Genomic DNA, 23,009 nt, shown 5'->3' with positions numbered 1-23,009 from the left:
TAGCGGAGGAGCCTGATGTGGGGCTCGATCCCATAACGCCGGGATCACGCCCTGAGCCGAAGGCAGACGCTTAACCGCTGTGCCACCCAGGCGCCCCAGGCCAACTGGAATTTGAATCCCTACTCACTCTGACGAACTTACTGCTCTGAGGAAGTACACGTTCTCCGAGTACCTGCTACTTTCCAGTGGCTCATGTGCTGTGAGGATTATGTAAGATACAGAATGTGTGGAAAATACATAGAGAGAGTAGGCACTTCATAAAGGCTGGCTTCCTTCCCTCTGGCTTGATAGAATGCCACACAGTCCATCCTCTCCAGCCTCGTCTCCGGTCATGGACACACAGCCATTTGTGACCAGTAGCCCGCCATTTCTGGCCCTATCACACAGACTATCATAGAATCTGAAAACAGGAGTCCCCTGAGGACAGAATCCTGAATGACTATCTTGTGGGCCTGTGAGCCTCTCCTAAAGAAGACCGATGCCTGCTTGAGTCAAAGAGTTGACTGTGTATAGAATACTGCAGAGTATTTCAGAAGAACCGTAGACACCTTGGGAGAGGCCAGTACCCAGTTCACGTTGGGTGACGTGAGGATTGCAGCTCCAGCTTTTTTTCCATTTGCGCGATAGCTTCAGGGAGGTCTTTTTGGAAGCTCACAGATTCAGAAATGGTTTGACTCTGGAAGAATTCCTTTCATGTTTGAGTTCCGATCTAAGCCAAGAGCCTTGGAAATTTTGAATCCACCTCTTTGGTATAGTTGCTATAGAAAATATAATGATCACTATGGTAAACATATCATATATTAAAATATATAGCATATTGGGGCGCCTGGGTGGCTCAGTCGTTAAGCGTCTGCCTTTGGCTCAGGGCGTGATCCTGGTGTTATGGGATCGAGCCCCGCATCAGGCTCCTCCGCTGGGAGCCTGCTTCTTCCTCTCCCAGTCCCCCTGCTTGTGTTCCCTCTCTCGCTGGCTGTCTCTCTCTGTCAAATAAATAAATAAAATCTTAAAAATATATATATAACATATTAAAAGAATGTATAAATTATCATAGTTTTGTTTTAAGAATTATTTAGTGAACTATCCAACCCTTAGCTATTTGGGAATTTTTCCATTAAAAGAACCATTTCACGTTTCACAGGTCAAAGCTACCATTTAGAGAAACATGCATTTAGCTTACAGCAAAATTCTGAAGCTCTCCTGGTGAGAAGTACTTAGATATAGACCGCAATGAAAAGAAAACTACACTCATTTTCCTTAGCCCGTAACGTGAGAGTTCAGAAGGAAAGAAGCACTTCTCACTAAGAATAAACTGTGAAATGCGTGGGAAGTTGTTGGAGGCTGTGCCAGGGGGTTTGTAAGAGGAAGTACACAGAAGTTCGCAACTATTAGTGGTTAATTCGAAGGTACTTAAATCCGCAGTGACTAAATGGCATTAATGTTACATCAACAAATTGACCTGCAAAGGTAACCATCCTCAATGTCCCTGTGATCGTGAATGATTTGTACTTAAAAGTAAGTATATGAAAGTCCTCATTATAGTTGTCATTGCTCCAGAAATAAGTTAAAAGAAGCCTTGCTTATCTTTTCCCTGCTAAGACTACTGTAACGTTCGCCAGGTCATCTCTTCAAAAGACAGCTGGCCTGATTGTTAGAGTGTTCGATTAAGAAAACTAGATACTAAGGCAACATAAGGGTTCCAGCTTGCTCAAACTCTCGGTCAAGCCTAGAAACCTAATAACTGTGGATTATATTGACCATATTTGAATCAGTTATTGAAGCTGAAAAAATCGATCAACTTCTATTTCTGGAATTCAAAACAATACTCCTAAGACTAGAAGCAATCCTTCGTAGCCACAGATTATCAATGAAGATATTTGGAATTTCCATGTTTTTGTTTAAAAATGGTCACATGTATACAGGTCCTTAGGGTTGACCCTAATGCTTTACAGCATTTCAGTTGCAGTCATCCAAGTAGAAGTGTGTGAAGAAAAATACCCCACCGTTAAGCTTACTGATACATGAAAATGTTATCTGCAAAATAAACCACAGGTGAAATGCTGTAAATATGTGTTGGAGCTCTTCAGTGAAGGAAGTGGGTTACGTTTTAAAGTTGAATGAAATAATCATAACTCATCAGTAAAATGTGTGACCCTTGATAAAATGTGTCACTTTTAGTCTAATTCAGTGTGGTGATTTCTAAGGTATTTTTGCTCATTCCTCAGTATGAAAATCCGCATCGTTGAGTTACTCATTGGGGCTCATACGTCACTTTTTCAGAACCTTATCCAAAATGTCAGTTGAATCCTCGACGTCAGTATATTCTTGAAAACCTGGCAAGTTTTACTTTTTTCTACTTTCTTTAAATTGTCATTAATGTAGTTTAATACACTTTATTAGTAAATCCAAAGAAGAAATCAAGAATAGATGTAGAAAAGAAAAGTTTTTGGTTCTTTGTGTATTTAGGAGTCTAGTTTAGTATTTGAGTGATTTATTCAATAATAATTGTTGAATGCCACTTAAAACAAAATGAAAATCATCATCTTTTACCTATAAAAAAATCCCTTACATAGATGAATTCACAAATGGAAATTGGTGGTATGCTTTCTTAAGACGAAATTGTTGGGATTTAAAATATGATATTTTTATATGATTTGATATCTCTCAAATCTGAGAAATAAAAATCCATTCTGCAGATAGTTTTAAATTTGCATTTTCAAGTTAATATTTTCAGTGGGATGTTAGACCTACCACGCGAGCAGATTTGTCCTGAGAGTATTTCCATATCTCTGCCGTGAAGTGCATCCTTAGTCTGGAACTGAATGAAGCAAAGTTGCTCACATTACCTCGAGATACAGACTCAGGGACTGCTCTCTGTTACGGGGTATTAAATGGCTCTCTCTGGTAAGCAGTGTACAGAATAATCCTGTGCAGTCTGAAAAATCCCTAGAGATGTTTACATTTAAATTGCCTGTTTTCCACTGAAAAGCAAAATAATTCCAGTGGAGAAATATTACCATTTATGTTCAGGAAAAAAGGATGGGCAGACCCGTAGCTGCAGAACTTCAGTACCAACTAAATATTTAGTAAATAAAGCAAAAGAAGAGCTGAAAATGAGTTTGAAATCCATATGTAATGTGCAGTAGGCTTACATGATATTAATTGATGGCATAAATATATACAATGTTAAACTTACTAAAAATTCACTGTGAGGGGCGCCTGGGTGGCACAGCGGTTAAGTGTCTGCCTTCGGCTCAGGGCGTGATCCCGGCGTTGTGGGATCGAGCCCCACGTCAGGCTCCTCCGCTATGAGCCTGCTTCTTCCTCTCCCACTCCCCCTGCTTGTGTTCCCTCTCTCACTGGCTGTCTCTATCTCTGTCAAATAAATAAATAAATAAATAAATAAATAAATAAATAAATAAATAAATGAAGTCTTAAAAAAAAAATTCACTGTGAGACTAGAGCAATGCTCTTAACTTCCCAGTCGTTGCTGGCAGTTTTGAACGAAAGGAAGTTTTGGTTTGGGTTTACGCCCCTTATCATCATTTAACAATAATGTCGTCTTCATCATTATTAACATACTCGTTCTCATCCTTATTTTCATTGTTAAACAAAACGTGTCACAAAGCATTGTTTTCATAACCATATGTATATTAACTCTGGTTTCACAAACGAGAAATTGGATTCTTATAGAAGAGTTTTAAATACCTTGCCTGAGGTCATGAAGTTATTTTAAACGACAGTTGGGATTTGAACCTGTGTCATCTGGTCCCATAGGTCACTTCTCACATTGCAAAAATCGTATCATAACTTTAAACATAATTTGGGAAAGAACATGTTTTCTAGGTTTCTCATATATGGGGGAGCGATTAGAAAGTGACTCAGAATACTAAATTTTCACGTAACTGGGTTACGTTGCAGATGCTATTTTAGAAGCAAAGGTTCAAAGACAAAGGTGCCTTTAAACATGGAGACACAATTAATTAGATTTTGATTGTTTGAGTGAGGTGGTACCACGGTGAAAATAGTGTTGTTACTATTAACTGTTCCCCAGTGAACCACTCCCTGTATTTATGTCTTGTGCGGTCCCCTCATACATTGACTCTACGCCTGACCTTGTGACTTTCTTTAGACAATTTAACGATTGTAAGCACCACACAAATAGAAATTTTATAAACACTTGCAAATTGTGCTGTTCTCTTGTATTATAGTTACAGTGTAAAGAAGTCCAAGCTGTCTATAGGCAGGCAGCGCGTGTAGACAGAGAGAAGTGTACAGGATTTATCTGGACTTTCTAGCCTAGCCAAACCACCATCTGAAAGCAACCTAGTAAGCTCAGTCATCTCCATATAAGCGGAATGGCCAAGATGGACTCATTCAACCCACAAAATCAGGAGAAATAATAAATCGTTGCTGTTATAAGCCATTAATTATTGGAGCAGTTTGTTACACAGCAATAGTCAATCAAAATGCAGAGAGTCTTATTAAATAACTTTGTCAAGAATCTTATTTCAGTGGAAAAGAATAATTTATATGAATGAACTGGAATCTCATCCACATATTTAGTAGGGTCTATGAATATCTTATACACATATTTAATAAGATCTGTAGCATGAATAAATATCCCATACACATATTTAGCAGGGTCTGGGACAAAATGTATAATCAAGGAATTTTGTAATTATAAGCTATTTTATTGATAGAAATGTCATTTATTGGATTCTTACTGCCACATTTTTGATGCTACAGTCAGGGAAATGATGGTTTCATTTCAAATACCTTTCATATGTATATAGTATATATGTGTATACAAACATATGTATGTATATGCACATAATATACATACATACATATGTATATACATGCATGTATATATATTATTGCCTAGAATATATGTAAAATGTGGTTTTAATCAGTTTAAGTAATAATGAATTAATATAATTAATATAAAGAAATTTATTTTTTTAAATTTTTATTCCAAATTGATGTCTGTGTTTTAATTGATTAGTTCAACTCATTTGTATTGATTATGTTGAAACTAAAATTTAATCTTGTTTTTTATTTTCAAATTACTTTTAATTTTTTCTTTTTTGCTATCCATTTTTTTATTTTATTTTTTTTATTATGTTAGTCACCATACAGTACATCCCTAGTTTTCGATGTAAAGTTCCATGATTCATTACTTGCGAACAACACCCAGTGCACCATGCAATATGTGCCCTCCTTACTACCCATCACCAGTCTATCCCATTCCCGGACCCCCCTCCCCTCTGAAGTCCTCAGTTTGCTTCCCAGAGTCCATAGTCTCTCATGGTTCATTCCCCCTTCTGTTTACCCCCCCTTTCTTCTTCCCCTTCTTTTCCTACCAATCTTCCTATTTCTTATGTTCCATAAATGAGTGAAACCATATGATAATTGTCTTTCTCTGCTTGACTTATTTCGCTTAGCATTATCGCCTCCAGTCCAATCCATATTGTAGCAAATGTTGAGAAATCGTTCTTTTTAATGGCTGAGCAATATTCCATTGTATATATGGACCACATCTTCTTAATCCAGTCATCTGTTGAAGGGCATCTTGGCTCCTTCCACGATTTAGCTATTGTGGACAATGCTGCTATGAACATTGGGGTGCTTAATGGCCCTTCTCTTCACTACGTCTGTATCTTTGGGGTAAATACCCAGTAGTGCAATGGCTGGGTCATAGGGTAGCTCAATTTTTAACTTTTTAAGGGACCTCCACACTGTTTTCCAGAGTGGCTGTACCAACTTGCATTCCCACCAACAACGTAGGAGGGATCCCCTTTCTCCACATCCTCTCCAACGATTGTTGTTTCCTGCCTTGTCAATTTTTGCCATTCCAACTGGCGGAAGGTGCTATCTCAGTGTGGTTTTGATTTGAATTTCTCTGATGGCTAATGATTTTGAACATTTTTTCATGTGTCTGTTAGCCATTTGTATGTCTTCATTGGAAAAGTGTCTGTTCATATCTTCTGCCCATTTTTTGATTTGTTTATTTGTTTCTCGTGTATTGAGTTTGAGCAGTTCTTTGTAGATCTTGGGTACCAGTCTTTTATCTGTAGTGTCATTTGCAAATATCTTCTCCCATTCCGTGGGCTGCCTCTTAGTTTTTTTGACTGTTTCCTTGGCTGTGCAGAAGCTTTTTATCTTGATGAAGCCCCACAAGTTCATTTTTTCTTTTGTTTCTCTTGCCTTTGGAGATGTATCATGAAAAATGTTGCTGTGGCCGATGTCCTACAGGTTGCTGCCTATGTTCTCCTCTAGGATTTTGATGGAATCCTGTCTCACATCGAGGTCTTTCATCCATTTGGAGTTTATCTTTTTGTATGGTGTGAGAGAGTGGTCAAGTTTCATTCTTTTGCCTGTAGCTGTCCAATTTTCCCAGCACCATTTATTGAAGAGACTGTCTTTTTTCCACTGGATGTTTTTTCCTGCTTTGTCAAAGATTAGTTGCCCAAAGAGCCGAGGGTCCATTTCTGGGTTCTCTATCCTGTTCCATTGGTCTGTGTGTCTGTTTTTGTGCCAGTACCATATTGTCTTTGTGATCACAGCTTTGTAGTACAGCTCGAAATCTGGCCTTGTGATTCCCCCAGCTTTGTTTTTCCTTTTCAACAGTTCCTTGGCGATTCTGGGCCTTTTCTGGTTCCACACAAATTTAAGGGCTGTTTGTTCCAGTTCTTTGTAAAATGTCATTGGTATTTTGATCAGGATGGCATTGAAAGTGTAGATTGTTCTGGGTAGCATAGACATTTTGACTATGTTAATTCTTCCGATCCACGAGCATGGAATGTTTTTCCATCTTTTTGTGTCTTCTTCAATGTCTTTCAAGAGTGATTTGTAGTTTCTAGAATACAGATCCTTTACTTCTCTGGTTAAGTTAATTCCGAGATAATGTATGGTTTTTGGTGCTATCGTAAGTGGAATGGATTCCCTGATTTCTCTTTCTTCAGTCTCATTGTTCGTGTATAGAAATGCAACTGGTTTCTGAGCATTGATTTTGTATCCCACCACATTACTGAATTGCTCTATAACTTCTAGTAGTTTGGGGGTGAATTCTTTGGGTTTTCCATATATAGAGTATCATGTCATCTGCGAAGAGAGACAGTTTGACTTCTTCTTTGCCGATTTGGATATCTTTGATCCCTTTTTGTTGTCTGATTGCTGTTGCAAGGACTTCTAGTACTATGTTGAATAATAGTAGCGAGAGTGGGCATCCTTGTCGTGTTCCTGATCTTAAGGGAAAGGCTTCCAGCTTTTCCCCATTGCGAATGATATTTGCTGTAGGCTTTTCATAGATGGTTTTTATGAAATTGAGGAATGTACCCTCTATCTCTACACTCTGAAGTGTTTTAATCAGGAAACGATGCTGTATTTTGTCAAATGCTTTTTCTGCATCTATTGAGAGGATTGTATGGTTCTTGACTCTTGTTGATATGATCTGTTACACTGATCGATTTGCGAATGTTGAACCACCCTTGCATCCCAGGGATGAATCCCACTTGGTCATGATGGATAATCCTTTTAATGTACTGTTGGATCCTATTAGCTAGGATCTTGTTGAGAATTTTGGCATCCATATTCATCAGGGAAATCGGTCTGTAATTCTCCTTTTTGAGGGGGTCTTTGCCTGGTTTGGGGATCAGGCAAAGTAATACTGGCCTCATAGAATGAGTTTGCTAGTTTTCCTTCTGTATCTAGTTTTTTGAAACAGCTTCAGGAGAATAGGTATTATTTCTTCTTTGAATGTTTGGTAGAATTGCCTGGGGAATCCATCAGGCCCTGGAGTCTTGTTTTTCGGGAGATTTTTGATCACTGCTTCAATCTCTTATAATTAATTGGTCTGTTTAAAAAATCAATTTCTTCCAGTTTCAGTTTTGGTAGTTTATAGGTTTCCAGGAAGGCATCCATTTCTGCCAGGTTGTTTAATTTATTGGCATAAAGCTGTTGATAAAAGTTTCTAATGATCCTTCCTATTTCATTGGTGTTAGTTGTGACCTCTCCCTTTTCATTCATAATTTTATTAATTTGGGTCCTTTCTCTATTCTTTTGAATAAGTCTTGCCAGTGGCTTATTGATCTTATTTATTCTTTCAAAGAACCAGCTTCTAATTCTGTTGATCTGAACTACTGTGCTCTTTGTTTCTAATTCATTGATCTCTGCTCTAATCTTGAACTGCTTTCTCGTGCATGGGTTAGGCCTGTTCTTCTGTTCCTGTTCCAGCTTCTTGAGGTCAGAATATAAAAACTGCATTTTAGATTTTTCTATTCTTTTGAGTGAGGCCGGGATGGCTATGTATTTCCCCCTTAAGGCTGCCTTTGCAGTGTCCCGTAGGTTTTGGACCATTGTGTTTTCATTTTTGTTATTCTCCATAAATTGTTTAAATTGATTTTTGATTTCCTGGTTTATCGAATCATTCTTGAGCAGGATGGTTCTTAGTTTCCAAGTATTTGAGTTTCTTCCAAATTTTTCCTTTTGATTGAGTTCCAATTTCAAAGCATGTGGTCTGAGAATATGCAGGGAATAATTTCAGTCTTTTGGTATCGGTTGAGACCTGTTTTGTGACCCAGTATATGGTCTATTCTGGAGAAAGTTCCATGTGCATTCGAAAAGAATGAGTATTCTTTTGTTCTGGGGTGTAGTGTTCTATATATATATATATATCTATGAGGTCCATCTGGTCTAGTATCTCATTCAAAGCCTTGTTTCTTTGTTGATTTTCTGCTTAGGTGATCTGTCTGTGAGCAGAGTGTTGAGGTCCCCTACTATTAACATATTTTTATCTATATGTCTCTTTATTCTGGTTAAGAGTTGGCTTGTGTATCTTGCTGCTCCCCTGTTGGGGGTATAGACATTTATAATTGTCATATCCACTTGTTGGATACATCCTTTCAGAATAATATAGTGTCCTACTGTGTCTCTAACTACAGTCTTTAGTAAAATCCAATCTGTCTGATCTGAGAATTGCTACCCCAGCTTTCTTTTGAGGTCCACTGGCATGAAAAATGGTTTTCCATCCCTTCACTTTCAGTCTGGATGTATCTTTAGGTTCAAAATGAGTCTCTTGTAGACAGCAAATGGATGGGTCATGTCTTTTTATCCAATCGGCAACCCTGTGGCACTTATGGGAGCATTTAGGCCATTCACATTGAGAATGATTACTGAGAAATATGATTTTAATGAGGTCATGTTGCCTGTAAAGTCTTTGTTTCTATAGATTGTAGCTTTCTGTTCTGTATCACTCTTGGGCCTTTTTACTTTTATAGAACCCCCCCTTAATATCTCCTGTAGGGCTGGTTTCATGGTTATGAAATTGGTCAGTGTCTGGCGATTCTGGAAGGTCCTTATCTGTCCATCAATTCTGAATGACAGCCTTGCTGGATAAAGGATCCTTGGCTGCATGTTTTTCTCTGAAAGAGCTTTAAAAATGCCCCCCCCAACCCTTTCTCTCATTCCAGGTCTGTGTAGACAAGTCTGACGTAATCCTGTTATTTTTGCCTTTGTATGTGAGAAATTTCTTTGCCCTGGCCGCTTTCAATACTGCATCCTTCAATCTAATAGTTACGAAATGCACTATGACATGACGGGCGTGGCGTAGGTTTGTCGTGGTTGAATTTGGGACGGGTCCTCTCTGCCTCTTGAACACGAATGCTTGAATCCTTTGCTAGATTAGGGAAGTTTTCAGCTACAATTTGTTCAAATATCTCTTCTAGACCTCTCTCTTTTTCCACCCCTTCGGGGATGCTGATGATTCTGACATTGGAACGTTTCATTGAGTCAGTAATCTCCCGTAACCTACATTCTTGAGATTGGATTTTTTTGAGCCAAGTTTCATTTTAACTTTCCCTTCTACCATCCCATCCTCCATTTCACTAATTCCTTCTTCTGCCTCATTCACCCTAGCCGTCAGAGCCTCTAGTTTAGACTGCATTTGATTCATAGCATTTTTAATTTCTGCCAGATTCGCTCTCATTTCCGCCCTTAGAGATTCTATATTCTCGTTAATATTTTCTTCAAGTCTACACATCATCTTGACCATTGTTACTCTGAACTCCATTTCTCACAATTTGGTTATATCCATAAATATCAGTTCTGTGGCAGAGGCCACAGACTCATGGTCTTTTCTTTGCTGGGGGGTATTTCTCCTTCTCGTCATTCTGATGAGGAGAGGTAGCCGGGATGCCCAGAGCCCAAATTATTGACCAGGACCCAGGCAGCGTGCTTTTGTTTTATAGGGACCTTAGGAATGTGGGCTTCTTGATTTTTCAGCCTGCCTTCTGGGGGAGGGGCCTGCCGCACTGATACTCAGGCACCCCTGTTTGGGTAGAGTTGCCCCGTCCCCTGCGAGGGGGGATGGGGATGGGCACAATGTGAGCTGGTAATTCCGGGCTTTTGTTCTCTGGCAGCTTTCCCTGATGGTTTTCTGTGCCTCTTCTGAGAGTCAGAGCAGCAGTGGCTGAATCCTAGCCTCTGTCTCAGAACAGAGAGATCACAGTCCGCTCTCCACTGAACTCTCCTGGCCACTTTACCTCTGTTTCTGTTGGTGCTGCTAAAAACCCTGAAGTGTCCCGGGTTGTGCGCCCCACAGCCACTCTCCCAGTCCTCGCTTCCAGGGCTGGCAAGTCCCTATCCTTTGTGCTTCGAACACCGCCAGCCGCCCCGGTTCCCGCGTGCGCTCCCGAGCTCTCGGTTTCAGTGTGGTCCGGGGTGCTCCGGAGCACCGGTTTTCAGTCTGGTCGCGCACGCGCACTCCCAAACTGTTGGTTTCAGCCTAGTTTGAGTGTGCACTCCAGAGCTCTGGTTTTCAGTTTGGACGCGCGCACACTCCCGAGCTCCCGGTATCAGTCCGGTTCCAGTGAGCACTCCGGGGCGTTGGTTTTCACTCTGGTCGGGCGCGTTCCCAGGCTTACGGTCTCAGTCTGCTCTCTCTCTTGCGGGTGCCAGTCCGGGAGCCCGCCCGCTCCCCCGTGCAGGTGGCTCCTGCTTCCCGGTCGGTGCCCGAGCACGGTGGCTCCCTCCCCCTTCTGTTTATCTTCCAATATCTGTGCGGGGATTCACGGCTCCCCCACTTCGTACCTCAATGCTCAGTGCTAGAGATGTTCATTTGTAGAGATCCAGATGTATCTTCCTGCGTCTCAGGCTGATTCCGTGGGTGTTTAGGCTGGTCTGGTACCTATCCAGCTCGACTCAGGGGACCGGCTGAAAAAGGGGACCCCCTACTCCTCTGCCATCTTAACTCTCTCTCCGAGCCTCATTATTTCTGCTTGGGTTGCAGGGCCATCCCTAAACCAGTCACTTGGCTGGAACAGTGGAAAATGCTGACCGGCCAGGCTGGGGTCAGATGGCCATTCCTGGAATCCTGGCATAGAGGGTGGGTGGACTCCGCCTCAGCCACATGGACTGGGGTTAAGAGAGGAGTGGTCCTTAGAAAACTGGGGTGCTGGGACCAAAGAAGGGGAGATGGATTCTGGGAAGCCTGGAATACAGATGTTGGAGACAGGTGGGTCCTAGTGAGAAGGGTGCAGGAGCCCATGGGTGTGGTTTCGTGGCCTCCTGGGCCCTTTGCCACGAATCGGTGAGCAGGCATCCTGCGGACCTAACCATCCCTCCCCTTCCAGCGTCTACTGGGACTATGCCATGACCATCTGCCTGGAGGAGATTGTGTACCTGCACTGCCATCAGCAAGGTAGGGACCATGGGGGAGCACGGGGCTGGGGTGTTCCTCCTGGCTCCCCTGCCTGGCCCCACCTCCTTAGTACCTGTGCAGCCTCAAACAAGTGACCTCTCGCTGAGCCTCAGTTTCCCCATCTGTAAAACGGAATCACAACAGCACCTACTCCTGGCGTTGTTGTGAACATCCTGTGACATATGATAAGGGCTCAGCACCAAACCCATGGTATTAGCTGCTCACGCCTATTGAGCGCTTACGATGTGCCAAGCAGGGCTCTAAACAGCTTGGCACGAGGTCACACACCCCGGGAACTCCTGAGTTTGGACTCGAAATCAGGTCTTTATCATTCCAAAGCCTGTGCTCTCAAGATCTGGGATTAATAACTAGAGTTCTCCTTTAAGGCTCAGAGAAGGCACATTCAGAACAAGCAAAAGGCCATCCTGCTGTAGAAAGCAAGTGATCCATGCCCCACCAAGGCACAAAACATGAAGCTTAGTTAGTGAGACAGATCTGGGTTCAGATCCAGGCCCTACTGTGCAGCCCTGGGCAAATTACATCGCCTCTCTGAGCCTTGGTTTCATCACTTGTAAAACACACAATAAGAGATATACCTCATAGGTCTATTTTGAGTATTCCAGTAAGACACTGCCTTTAACATGCTGTGCTATATACAGTAAGCGCTCAATACGTGCTAGCAAGTCAACTACTGCCCTGAGAAGGGATAGGTCTGCAAGCCTCCATGAAGAAATAGGTCAGGCTGATTCGTAGAGGGTGATTGAGGGTGTAGAGGGACATCACATGTTTAGGGGCATCATTTCCTTTGGGGGGTGACTTCATCGGGGCCAAACATAGTCTTCTGGATCATGTCCTCTACTTCCTGGTCAGTGACCGTGGCAGGTGGGGTGGAAGAGGCTTGGCGGGGGCTAAAAACTGGCCCTGACCTTCTGCCCAGGCCTTTCTCAGAGCCTTGGAGCAGGTCTGTGGGTCTGGTTTGACATGCCTGGGGGGATGTGTATGCCGGGAGGGCCCCATACCCATGCCTCATACTGACTTCCCGCTGGATCTCCTCTGGCTGGGTCGTGGTGGCAGTGGACAGCGGCGGGACAGTGGTGCTGGTCAGCCAGGACGGGATCCAGAGGCCGCCTTTCTGCTTCCCCAAGGGAGGGCACCTCCTGCAGTTCCTCTCGTGCCTGGAAAATGGGCTGCTCCCTCATGGGCAGCTGGACCCTCCACTCTGGTCTCAGCGGGGAAAGGTGAGTGATCACAGGGGACCCAGGGAGGCTGGGGTGGGGGTCAGCTACGGGGAGTGGTCATTCTTTATTTTTTGAAAGAGAGGTGCATGCGTGTGTGTGCAAGCAGGGTGGGGGAGGGGTGGGGGAGAGGGAGAATCCCAAGTAGGCTCCGCACCCAACCCAAGACTTGGGGCCGGATCTCACGACCCTGAGATCATGACTTGAGCCGAAATCAAGAGTCAGATGCTTAACCGACTGAGCCACCCAGGCACCCGGAGGAGTGGTCATTCTTGCCCATGGATCCTTAAGTGGCTTTGTGGGCACATACACACCCCACTGAAACCCTCAGGCTGTGCAGATTGTGGGGACAGGTGTATCCCAAGGACTGTGCAATAGGACACCTTCTTTCAGGGCAAAGTATTTCCCAAACTGCGCAAGCGAAGCCCTCAGGGTTCCGAGTCCACGTCTTCAGACAAGGAAGACGACGAGGCCACAGATTACGTGTTCAGGACCATCTGCCCCGGCATGCGGTCTGAATTCGGTAAGCTGCCCCGTCTCTGGGCCCCCTGGATCCAGATGTTAGCTGATCATGAAAATGATTCCAGGTGTTTGGAACTAGAGGACAAGTGGTTTTTTTCCCAGGGGCCTGAGCCTCACAGAGCTAACACAAGCAGTCATGTATGGTTTTCAGAATCTTTGAGAACAAGGACGTCCTTTCTGAAGAAGTGCCTACATCAGAAATGGGCAGACTCCTTCCTGTGGTCCAAATTCGGCCCCCTGCCTACTTTTGTAAATAAAGTTTTATTGGAACACAGTCCCGCCCATTCATATCCATATTGTGTGTGGCTGCTCTCACACCGCAGCAGCGGAGTGGGAGTGTTGTGACAGAGACCGTATGGTCCACAAAGCCAAAAATAGTTACTATCTGGCCCTTTATAGAAAAAGTTTGCAGATGCCTGCCTCAAGTAATAAGAGAGAAGAGTTTGGCCCTGTGGGAGGGATGAGGGGCCATAAATGGTTCTAAACCCCCTCTCAGTGTCTTCCTGCCTCTGTCTCCACCACCCGGTCTGTGTGCACAGAGGAGGCAAAGACAAGTTCTGAACCGTGCAGACAGGCTCAGAGTCAGAGGAGGGCATTTTCAGACTCCTGTGTTGCTGAGACTGTCTGTACCATCTGGCGTGGTAGGCGTGAGCCACGTGTGGCTCCCGAGCACTTGAAATGCAACGAGTTCGAAGAGAGATGTGCCTTAAGTGTAAAAGACACCCTGCATTCTGGAGACTTTGGAGCAACAATAGGAAAGAATGTAAAATATCTCATCAGCAATGTTATATTGACTCTATGTTAAAATGGTAACATTAGGGATACACTAGGTCAAACAGAATATACTGTTGAAATTGATTTCATCTGTTTCTTTCCCCCCTTTTAGTGTGGCTACTAGAAACTTCTAAAATAAGCTGGTGGCTCAGGGAAGATTCCTATTGAACAGAGCTGGCCTAGGGCGGGGTTGACACATTGGATGAATAACTGTGTGTTTGGGAGGGGGGGTCTTGTCCATTATAGGATGGCAAGCAGCATCCCTGGTCTCTACCCACTGGATAGATGCCAATAGCATCTAGCAAATTCTCAGGTTGCGACAACAAAAAATGTCGCCAGACATCGCCAAATGTCCTTGAGGGGCCAGAATTGCCCCAGTTGAGAACTGCTGGTCTGGACAGAGGATGGATGAGGTTGAGGGGGGATATCGGTCAGGAGAGTGTGAATAGGGTCTTGGGGTCTGATGCCCTGGGTCAGAATCCCAGCTGCACTATTTGTTCACTGGGTGGTCTTGGGCATGATGCTTCCATCTGTGCCTCAGTTCCCAAATCTGTAAAAGGGGATAATAATAATAATAATATTTGCTCTCAGTAAGTGATAGCTGTCGTTAGCAGAAAGAGAAAGGGGACCTCGGTCGGAAAGAGCTGTTATGCCAGTTACCACCTGCTGGGGCCGTGGATGGTTCAGTAGTGTTGCCATTCTGAGCCTCAGTTTCCACTCTGCAGAATGGGAGGAGAGATGCGTCTCCCACAGGGGCATTAAGGCTGATAAAGCAATCCCTGCACAGCAGCCGGCACACAGTAGGGCATTTTATAAACATCAGCGTTCTTTCTTCCTCAAAGCCAACACAATACATGGGAGCTGTGCAGAGCCGGGCAGGGGGGAGATCAAGCCCCGAGGAGTGGGTTCTTTGGCTGTTTCAGGGTTCTGCCCACCTCAGACATTTCATTTCACTAGTGCTTTTTGTTTTGTGTCTCAAGTTGCTCCTGACCCCCTGGGCAGCCCTGCCCCCGGCTCCGCGAGCCCCGCCAGGACGGTGGTTCCTACCAGCCGGTCCGTGCTGGTGGTGGCCAGGGGCGGTCAGTGGGCGCGAGCCAGATGGGACACCACCTTCCCCGTGTCGGGCCGGAAGCAGCAGCCCCCCAGTAATGTCTGGGCTCCTCCCATGCCTGGGGCTGGGTGCTGGCCACCTCTGCCATGCTGTCTTTTGAGTCTTGGTCCCCAGGACGAGGGAAGCCGGAGACAAATGGATGCCCTCACGCTGTCCAGCCTCCACGTGGCAGAATGCAGCTTGGAGTGTTGTGGGGTCCATAGGGAAGGGGTCCACTGGTGATGCTGGTGGAGTGTGAGATGCTGGGGCCGGGGCCAAGGCATACTGGCCACAGCTTGCTGAAGCTGATCAATGCTTCCCTCAGACTGGCGGAGAACTGGGGATGCTTTTCTAGAACATTTTACAGGGGCTCACTGGTCTTTCTTGGCCAGCTCATCAGTGAGTCAGCTTGGGGAGGAGCTTTCTGCACTAACAGTGGCTAGGGCTGGGCCCTGTCAGCTACTGAGCTCTGATGACAAGTGGCCCTGGGTCCATAACTTCCCAGCCTCGCAGCCCAAGGGAAGAGGCCAGGGATTACCAGTCATCCTTGAGGGGGCAGGGCCTGTGGGACAGATGTGCACCCTTCTCAATCTCCTAGGTCAGGACTTGGCAAACCAGGGCCCAGGGGCCGGAGCCAACCTCATTCAGTGCGACCCATGAGCTAAGAATGGTTTTTACATTTTTTTAATGATTGAAAAAAATCAAAAGAAGAGTAATATTTGTGACCTGTAAAAATACGAAACTCAGATTTCAGTGTCCATAAATAAAGTGTTATTGGAACATAGCCACGCTCACGTGTTTGCAGCTTGTGGATGGCTGTGTTTGCATGATGATGACAAAGTTGAGTGGCTATGATCGCGGCCAAATGGTTCACGAACCCTAAAAATGTTTACTGCCTGGCCCTTGACGGAAAATGTTTCCCGAGCCCTGTCCTAGAGAAAATAAAATGTTTGCACCTGTCTGGAACTGCCAGGAGGCCAGGAAGTTAGTGATAGAAATTGTAATGTGTGAGTCACCGTTGTGTCTGTCATGCGGCTCTGCAGACGGGGCGGTTTCCATGGAGCTGGCAGGGAAGGCGGTGAGGGACACTCCAAGTGCTGCATCCTGGGACCATGTGATCACAAGTCACCAGTGTCCGTGTTAGGATATCAGTCATGCTCTCTTGGTTCTCGAACGTGGCTGCTGTTATCAAAATTTTTTTGGATATACGGATTTAAGGGCTGTATCTCCAGGAGGTTTAAATTCAGTAGGTCAGGGGTAGGATACAGGCATGGCTTTTTAAGAAGCCCCCCGCCACGTGATTCTGGGTGGGGGTAACCCACCTGTTTGAGACCTGTTGATGGAAGAGCCCTATGGCTCAGGATGATGGACAGTGCAGGTGGCCTCATCAGCAGGAGCTCCATTGGGTCCCTCGTCCTTGGCACCCTGCCTCATCTGTTGAGTTAGGCTCCCTTCTGTCTCCCCGGTAGACTCTGTCTTCCAGAGAGTCTGTCTCTGGCGACTCGGGACTATGAGCCGTCCCCAGAAGCCCCCAGCAGGCTCCTCTTCCTTCTTGTCAGCCTCCTGTGAGGACGCTTGAATGACAACATGGTGAGGCTCGGCCTCCTGCTCTGGGACTGGGTCTGTCCCTCTTGTCTGTCTCTCTTCCCCCCATGCCCCACTTCTTCCTCTCTCTTCAGCTCTCATCAGCTCTGCCTGTCTGCTGAGGGCCCCAAATCTTGGTGGTGGTTTTCCCTGGATCAGGTGGGCTCACAGGTCTGGGTCAGATAATGATTGGGGTCGCTGTCTCTGACTGTCACATTCAGGGTCTTTCCCTGTCCCTGTGCTGGCCTAGGGGCAAGCTGGTTGCTTTGGGATGAGCTTTCTGTGACCCACATAGGCTTAACCGGGGCTCTTGCTCCGACCCTCCTGTCCACCACAGTCCCCCAGGACCTGATGGATGTCTCCGTGAGCAACCTACCGCCCCTTTGGCAACCCAGCCCCCAGAAATCCTCCTGCTCACCCTGTTCACAGAGTGGCCTGGCCGATGGTGGCTCGTCCAATGGCTGCAACCATGAGAGGTATGAGGGGCTTAATCTGTGGGTGGAGGGTGTGGAAGGATTTGCCAAAGATTTGTAGATACCCATGTCTTGCCCAGCACTGAATTCAGAGGAGGAACATAAGCTATGAGATCATCGAGGTCTGGGTTAAATCCTAGCCTCATGAAGTCCTAGCTTCCTTACACGTATCAGTCAGGATAACCAAGGTTATGTTGCAGTAACAAACAGTCCTGGAATCTCAATGGCTTAGTACAACAGAGGTTGATTTATCATGCGTACTGTGTGTCTCTCGTGGGTCAGCTGGGGGCTCTGCTTGCACCACATTAAAGGGCCTGGCTGATGGAACGACACCTTCTGGAATATTCCCAGTCGCAGTGACAGAGGGAAAGGTAGGTCTGGGGCTCCTGAAGGACAATGAAATGCTCCACCCTGAGAGCAGCACATACTCTTTCTGCTCACGCCTCATTGACCTCATCCACAACATTCCAGGAAGCGCAGCCCTATCATGCTCTTGGAAGGCGGAAACTAGCAATACTACTCACTGCAAACCACATGTGCCTCCATTTGCTTCTCCACCGAATGGGGATACGAATGCTTGCTTTGCATAGCTATTGTAAGGACAAATCAGATACTGGTCTAATGTGGCCAGCACGTGGTACCCAGCCCCTGGAAATGTTCAATTAAGTGACGCTTCTTATTTTATTGGATAAAGTTAGACCCCCCCAGATCATCTATCTCCTGGCCGACAGATCTCATGTGTCTTCAGGGCTGCTCAGTGCAATAATGAGACTGGTCTTGTTTCCCACCAAACCCACCTGGCCTGGCTGGGGAGAGTGGAACCCCTTTTTCCATGCCAGGCCCCTGGCCCCATGGGTGGTCCTGTCTTCAGCCATAGGAGCTTAAGGGGTGGGAGCTGGCATCACACTCTTGCAGTCGTCCAGGGCCTGCTTTCGGCACGTGGTCCACAGACCTGCAGCAGCATCCTGGGGCAGATCTCAGTCCATCTTGCCAGACCTACTGAAGCAGAATCTGCATTTCACTGGATCCTAAGATCGTGTGTGCACGTTTCAGTTTGAGAAGCTTTCCTGTAATCAGAGAGTCTCCCACGTTTGTGTGCATCAGAATCACCAGCGGGAGGTGATACTGGTTCCCAGACAACTTCCTTAGGGGCCCCGATTGAGTCGGTCTGTGCGGGGCCCAGGAATCCGCATATTGGAGAAATCCCAAGTGATTCTTGGGCTGTGGTCCAGGGGCCATTGAAAAATGCTGTTGTAACCTAGTGTCCCCTCTCGTGGCATCTGCTTCCACACCTGGAGTGACGGGGAGTTCATCACCTTTCACAAGCCAAGTCCCCTGTGGGACAGCTGTCCGTGTGGTGCTCTTCTTAGGTAAACTGAGCAAGCCTGAGCCCCACCAACTTGAGGCCATGACGAGGGTGATTTTCATGTTTAATGCCTCCATGTGTGTAACTGGAACACCTTAGCCATGCCCCTGTTCCTGTCTTGTTGAGTTTTCCTGAGTGTCCCCAGGATGTCCTGAGAAAAAAAGATGCAGATATTCCTCCACTCTGTTCTCTGTGAGAATGCAGTCCCATCAGCAGTCCTTGATTTCCCCAACAGTGCTAGGGCCTTACTCCCCTCTCCTCTTTCAGCCAAAACAGCCCCCCCCCCAAATTCCCATGCAAGGAGAAGCTCTGAGGCGTCACCTCCTTTGCAACAGCCAGACTCTGAGTCCCAGTTCGGCTCAGTTTGGTTTAGCTGGGTCACTTCAGAAGTCAGAACTCTTTCTACAAGTGACAGAAACCCACTGCAGACTGGTTCAAATACAGAAGAAAATCTCAGCAGAACTGAGGAGTCTAGAGGTGCAGTGACTTCAGGCATGGTTGGTTCCAGACGCTCAGAACACAAATGTCTCTGTTTCTTCACCTCTTGTCTCTGGCTGCCTCCGTGATGGTTTCATTCTCAGGCAGGCCCTTCCTATGCAGCGGCAGAAATGGATCCCAGCAGCCACTGCCCTACATCCCTCTGGCTTAGGAACTCGAGCAGAGAAAAGAGTGTGTATCTCCCCGTAGTTCCAACGAAAGTCCCAGGGCTCGTTCTCATTGGCTCAGGTCGGATCACATGACCACGTCTTACCCAATGCCTGTGCCTCCAGCCTGAATCCTGCACGGGGTCGAATCAGCCCCATGCAAACCACAGAGAGTTGGGGAGAAAGTGACCCCAGAGCTGATAGGTGAAGTGGACGAATGGGTAGAAACAGTAGTCCCCCCAGAGTCCCCTTGGCTGGTTGGTTTTAATCTGCCCCCTCCGGGTAACGGGCTCCACTCCTCCAGGAAACGTGGGCTCTGTGTGGTCTTTTCTAAGTGTCCCCTCTTCCTCCACCTGCAGGGCACCGCTGAAGCTCCTCTGTGACAACATGAAGTACCAGATCCTTTCCAGAGCCTTCTATGGATGTGCGTACTGGCCTTTTTTGCCACTGTGGTCTACGGGCACGTTGATCGAATGCCTGTTGTATGGCATCAGTATTGGGGGAAGGAGCCCGGCTCTGGCACGTGAACCTCGGCTCCCCTAGTTCCCGGATGTGTCTAGTTTTAGTGAAGTTAGGCAGACTTCTCGGAGCCTGAACTCCCTCCACCAGGGACTGGGCATAAGTTTTATCTCTAGTTCTTAGAGAGGGCAGCCAACGATGGGGCTCCTCGTGGCAGGGGTTTGGTTGGTCACCATCGCATCCCCAGTGCCTGCCTTAGAGGGTTTGTTCTCAGAATTAAAAGAGAAGCCTGTATAAAACCCCTAGCACCCAGCATTCCATGTCATGGGTGCTCAGCGAAAGTCCGTTCCCCTCACCTGTGGGCAGAAGCAGAAGAGTAAGGAGAAGTTAAAAATTAAAGCTTAAATACAGGTATTCTGATTATTTCCAGTTAGCATATGAGGAAGCTAAGGCACAAGGAGGCAGAGTGACTTGTCCAAGGTCACACCGCTAATGCAGGACAGAGCTGGGACTCAAACCTAGGCCTGTCTGACCTCAAAGGCTGTTTTGTTTGTTTTCCTTCACTCGCTGTGTTGATTCTTAGCACGTTTTATTTTCCCAGCCTCCCAGCCTAGATGAGGGAGATAAATCGTGTGTATTATCAGGGATTCTAGAAAAGTGTTAATATATCCTGCGTAGGCCTGGGGAATAGCAGGGCCAGCCGTGTGCCCGAGTGCCTGGAGGGGCAGGGAGAGCATGAGCTCCCAAGAGCAAGGATTTTTGCCTGTTCTGTTATCACCCATCCCCAGTGCCTAATGCAGGGCCTGGCGTGGAGCAGGCCCTGGACGAGTATTTATGGGACCCAAATGGAAGAGCTTCCTGGAGGAAGGGTTGGGGGTCAAGAGGGATCTCAAACAATGTTATCGCATTCAGTGGCTTGTCCCTGGTGGTGGTTAAGAGCCCAGGTTCTGGTGCTGTGCAGCTTGTGATCAAATCCCAACTCTGCACTTCCTAGCAGTGTGACCTGGGCAGGAGACAGAAGCAGTCTGTGCCTCGGTTTCCCCGTCTATAATGTGGAGAAGATAGGAGTACCTGTTTCATATGGTTGTATGAGAATTTAGTGAGTTAAGTATGTGAGGTACGGGCAGCTCCCTGGCACGTAGTGCGTGCTTGTGTAAGTGTTAGTCACTCCCTCCTCCTCCCCCTCCTTTCCCCTCCCCCTCCTCCTCCTCATTGCTGGTAGGGGCCTGTCCTCAGGCCCCAGAAGGGTCCTCTCTGGGCCTTGGTAAGGGAGAGTCAGAGGGCGGGGGCACAGGCAGAGCAAACACACTCTGGCATTTGCTGATTGCCTCTTGTGTACCAGGCACTGTGCCCTCCAGGTGCCCAGGGCAGAGCAAGTAAGGGGCAGCAGGTTAGTGGGAAACCCTTTAAGAGTGCAGAGCCATCTCTGAAAGCAAACTAGGTACATCTCCCAGGGCCTTCTTTATCCAGCTGCACTTTGCACAAGATTCGTCCACCTCTGCCATTCTCCTCCCTTGGGACAGATTGGAGGCACCCAGAGGCACAGCGAGCCTGTGGGGTCACTTACCACCTCCTTCCTGCCGCCCCTTCCCGGCCTCTGCCCATGGATTAAATACCTTGGCTTCTGGCAGAAATAATGTCACCCTGGCCCAGGCTAAGAAAGGTGATCGGACGTCTCCAGGCTCACCCAACTATTAAGCAGTCAGGCCAGCAAGGGATTTTGCCCCTCAGAGCCCCTTCCTCGCCTGGAAGAAAGGGATGGTGGGACTTTCTAGGTCATGAGGGTTCACTGGGATTGCGGGCGGGGCAGTGCTTTGAGATCCATGAGACAAGGCAAGGTGGGTTGGGTGGTGGATGATGGCCCTTTCCCTCCCTCCCTATCCAGGGCTTGCCTACTGCAGACACCTGTCCACCGTGAGGACCCACCTGTCAGCCCTGGTCAATCACATGATCGTGTCTCCAGACTCGCCCTGTGATGCTGGGCACGGGCTGACGGCCAGGATCTGGGAGCAGTACCTTCAGGACAGCACAGTAAGGCTTGGCCTGGCTCGGTCTGCAGTGGGGCAGACAGAGCCTGTGGGGGGACCGTCTGGTTATCTGAGCAGTAGACCCACCTGCTTGTGAGGACTTGAGGCTGTTATGACACCTTTGGGTTCTGCATACCCAACGCAAAGGCCCTTCCCTTCTTGAGAGTTCCAAGACCCACAGCCCACTTCTGCCTGTAAGGGTGAGGATCAAGGAGGATGGAAAGTACATATTCTCATCTAGAAGGAGTAAGAATGAATCCATCACCAAGCATTTATTAAGCACCAGCTGTATGCTCAGTGGTGCAAGAAGTGCTTTAAGTCCCCAGCAGGAAGGAACTTACAGCACAGTTGAACTACTTAGAGTGACGGAGGTAGTGAAGTCAGAGGAGGCAGCTGGGTGGAGGAAAGCCCGCCACGTGCCCCTCTGCCTCAGGGCCAGAGAATCCTCCCATTAGATATTTCACCCGGAGACAGATTTCTAAGATTTTCTTATCAGAAGGCAAATGTCCCCACAAGGAAGGTGTTTACGGTGGAAAAAAGCTTCACGGTCGGAGAGTTTGGGAAACAAGATGAGTCAACTTTTCTGTACCCTGCAGCACTTCCTAGAACCTTGGCTAGGCTGATACACTTGCCGGTCTCAAGAAACGGGGGTGGGTGGGATGGGGGGGGGAGCATATGGAACAATCCCTCAAATGTGTGGGGCCACAGGGACCTTTGTTGGAAAAGTGCCTCCATGGCTGGTGTGGAAGGCAGAATCGATTTCGATAGACACTAGTCTCACTGCCGCCAGCAGCAGGCTTTCAGAAGAGAGACCTGATTTCTCCACGCGGGACGAACGCGGTGGCTCAGTCCGCCGGGTGCCTTCCCACCCGGGCCCTGGGGAGGGCCTGGCTTCGCCACGCTGGGGAAAGGTGCTATCCTGTGTATTGATTTGGGAATGCTGGGGGACTCTGGGAGAAACAAACTGGTTCCCAAACCTGGACAAACAGAAGGGTTATTTGACATTTTTTTTTGGCCAAAATTAGCTGTTTTTCTGAACAACAGGAGGAATGCCTGCTTACTGGGACAACTCAAACAAGGAAGAATGCAGGTGTATAAAACAAAAATTGTTTAGTTACCTTCTTTCTGCCACAATGC

At 46.8% G+C, this 23,009-nt stretch overlaps 1 protein-coding gene across 1 annotated transcript in view; it reads left to right on the top strand.

The window, feature by feature from the left end:
* The window catches only part of LOC148107425 (small G protein signaling modulator 1-like), an 84,531-nt gene that overhangs the window by 42,723 nt on the left and 18,799 nt on the right, over window positions 1–23,009 (top strand). The window contains 6 exon segments of the mRNA XM_087857153.1: window positions 11,631–11,698; window positions 12,773–12,936; window positions 13,327–13,456; window positions 17,241–17,379; window positions 19,746–19,810; window positions 21,731–21,876. Coding sequence (XP_087713279.1) covers window positions 11,631–11,698; window positions 12,773–12,936; window positions 13,327–13,456; window positions 17,241–17,379; window positions 19,746–19,810; window positions 21,731–21,876 — 712 coding nt within the window.

Source organism: Ursus americanus, chromosome 30 (genome assembly GCF_024610735.1).
Source record: "Ursus americanus isolate L20-20 chromosome 30, mUrsAme1.1.p, whole genome shotgun sequence".
Lineage (NCBI taxonomy): Eukaryota > Metazoa > Chordata > Mammalia > Carnivora > Ursidae > Ursus > Ursus americanus.
The sequence above is the reverse complement of the archived record's forward strand: the minus strand, read 5'-3'. Positions and strand labels throughout refer to the sequence as shown.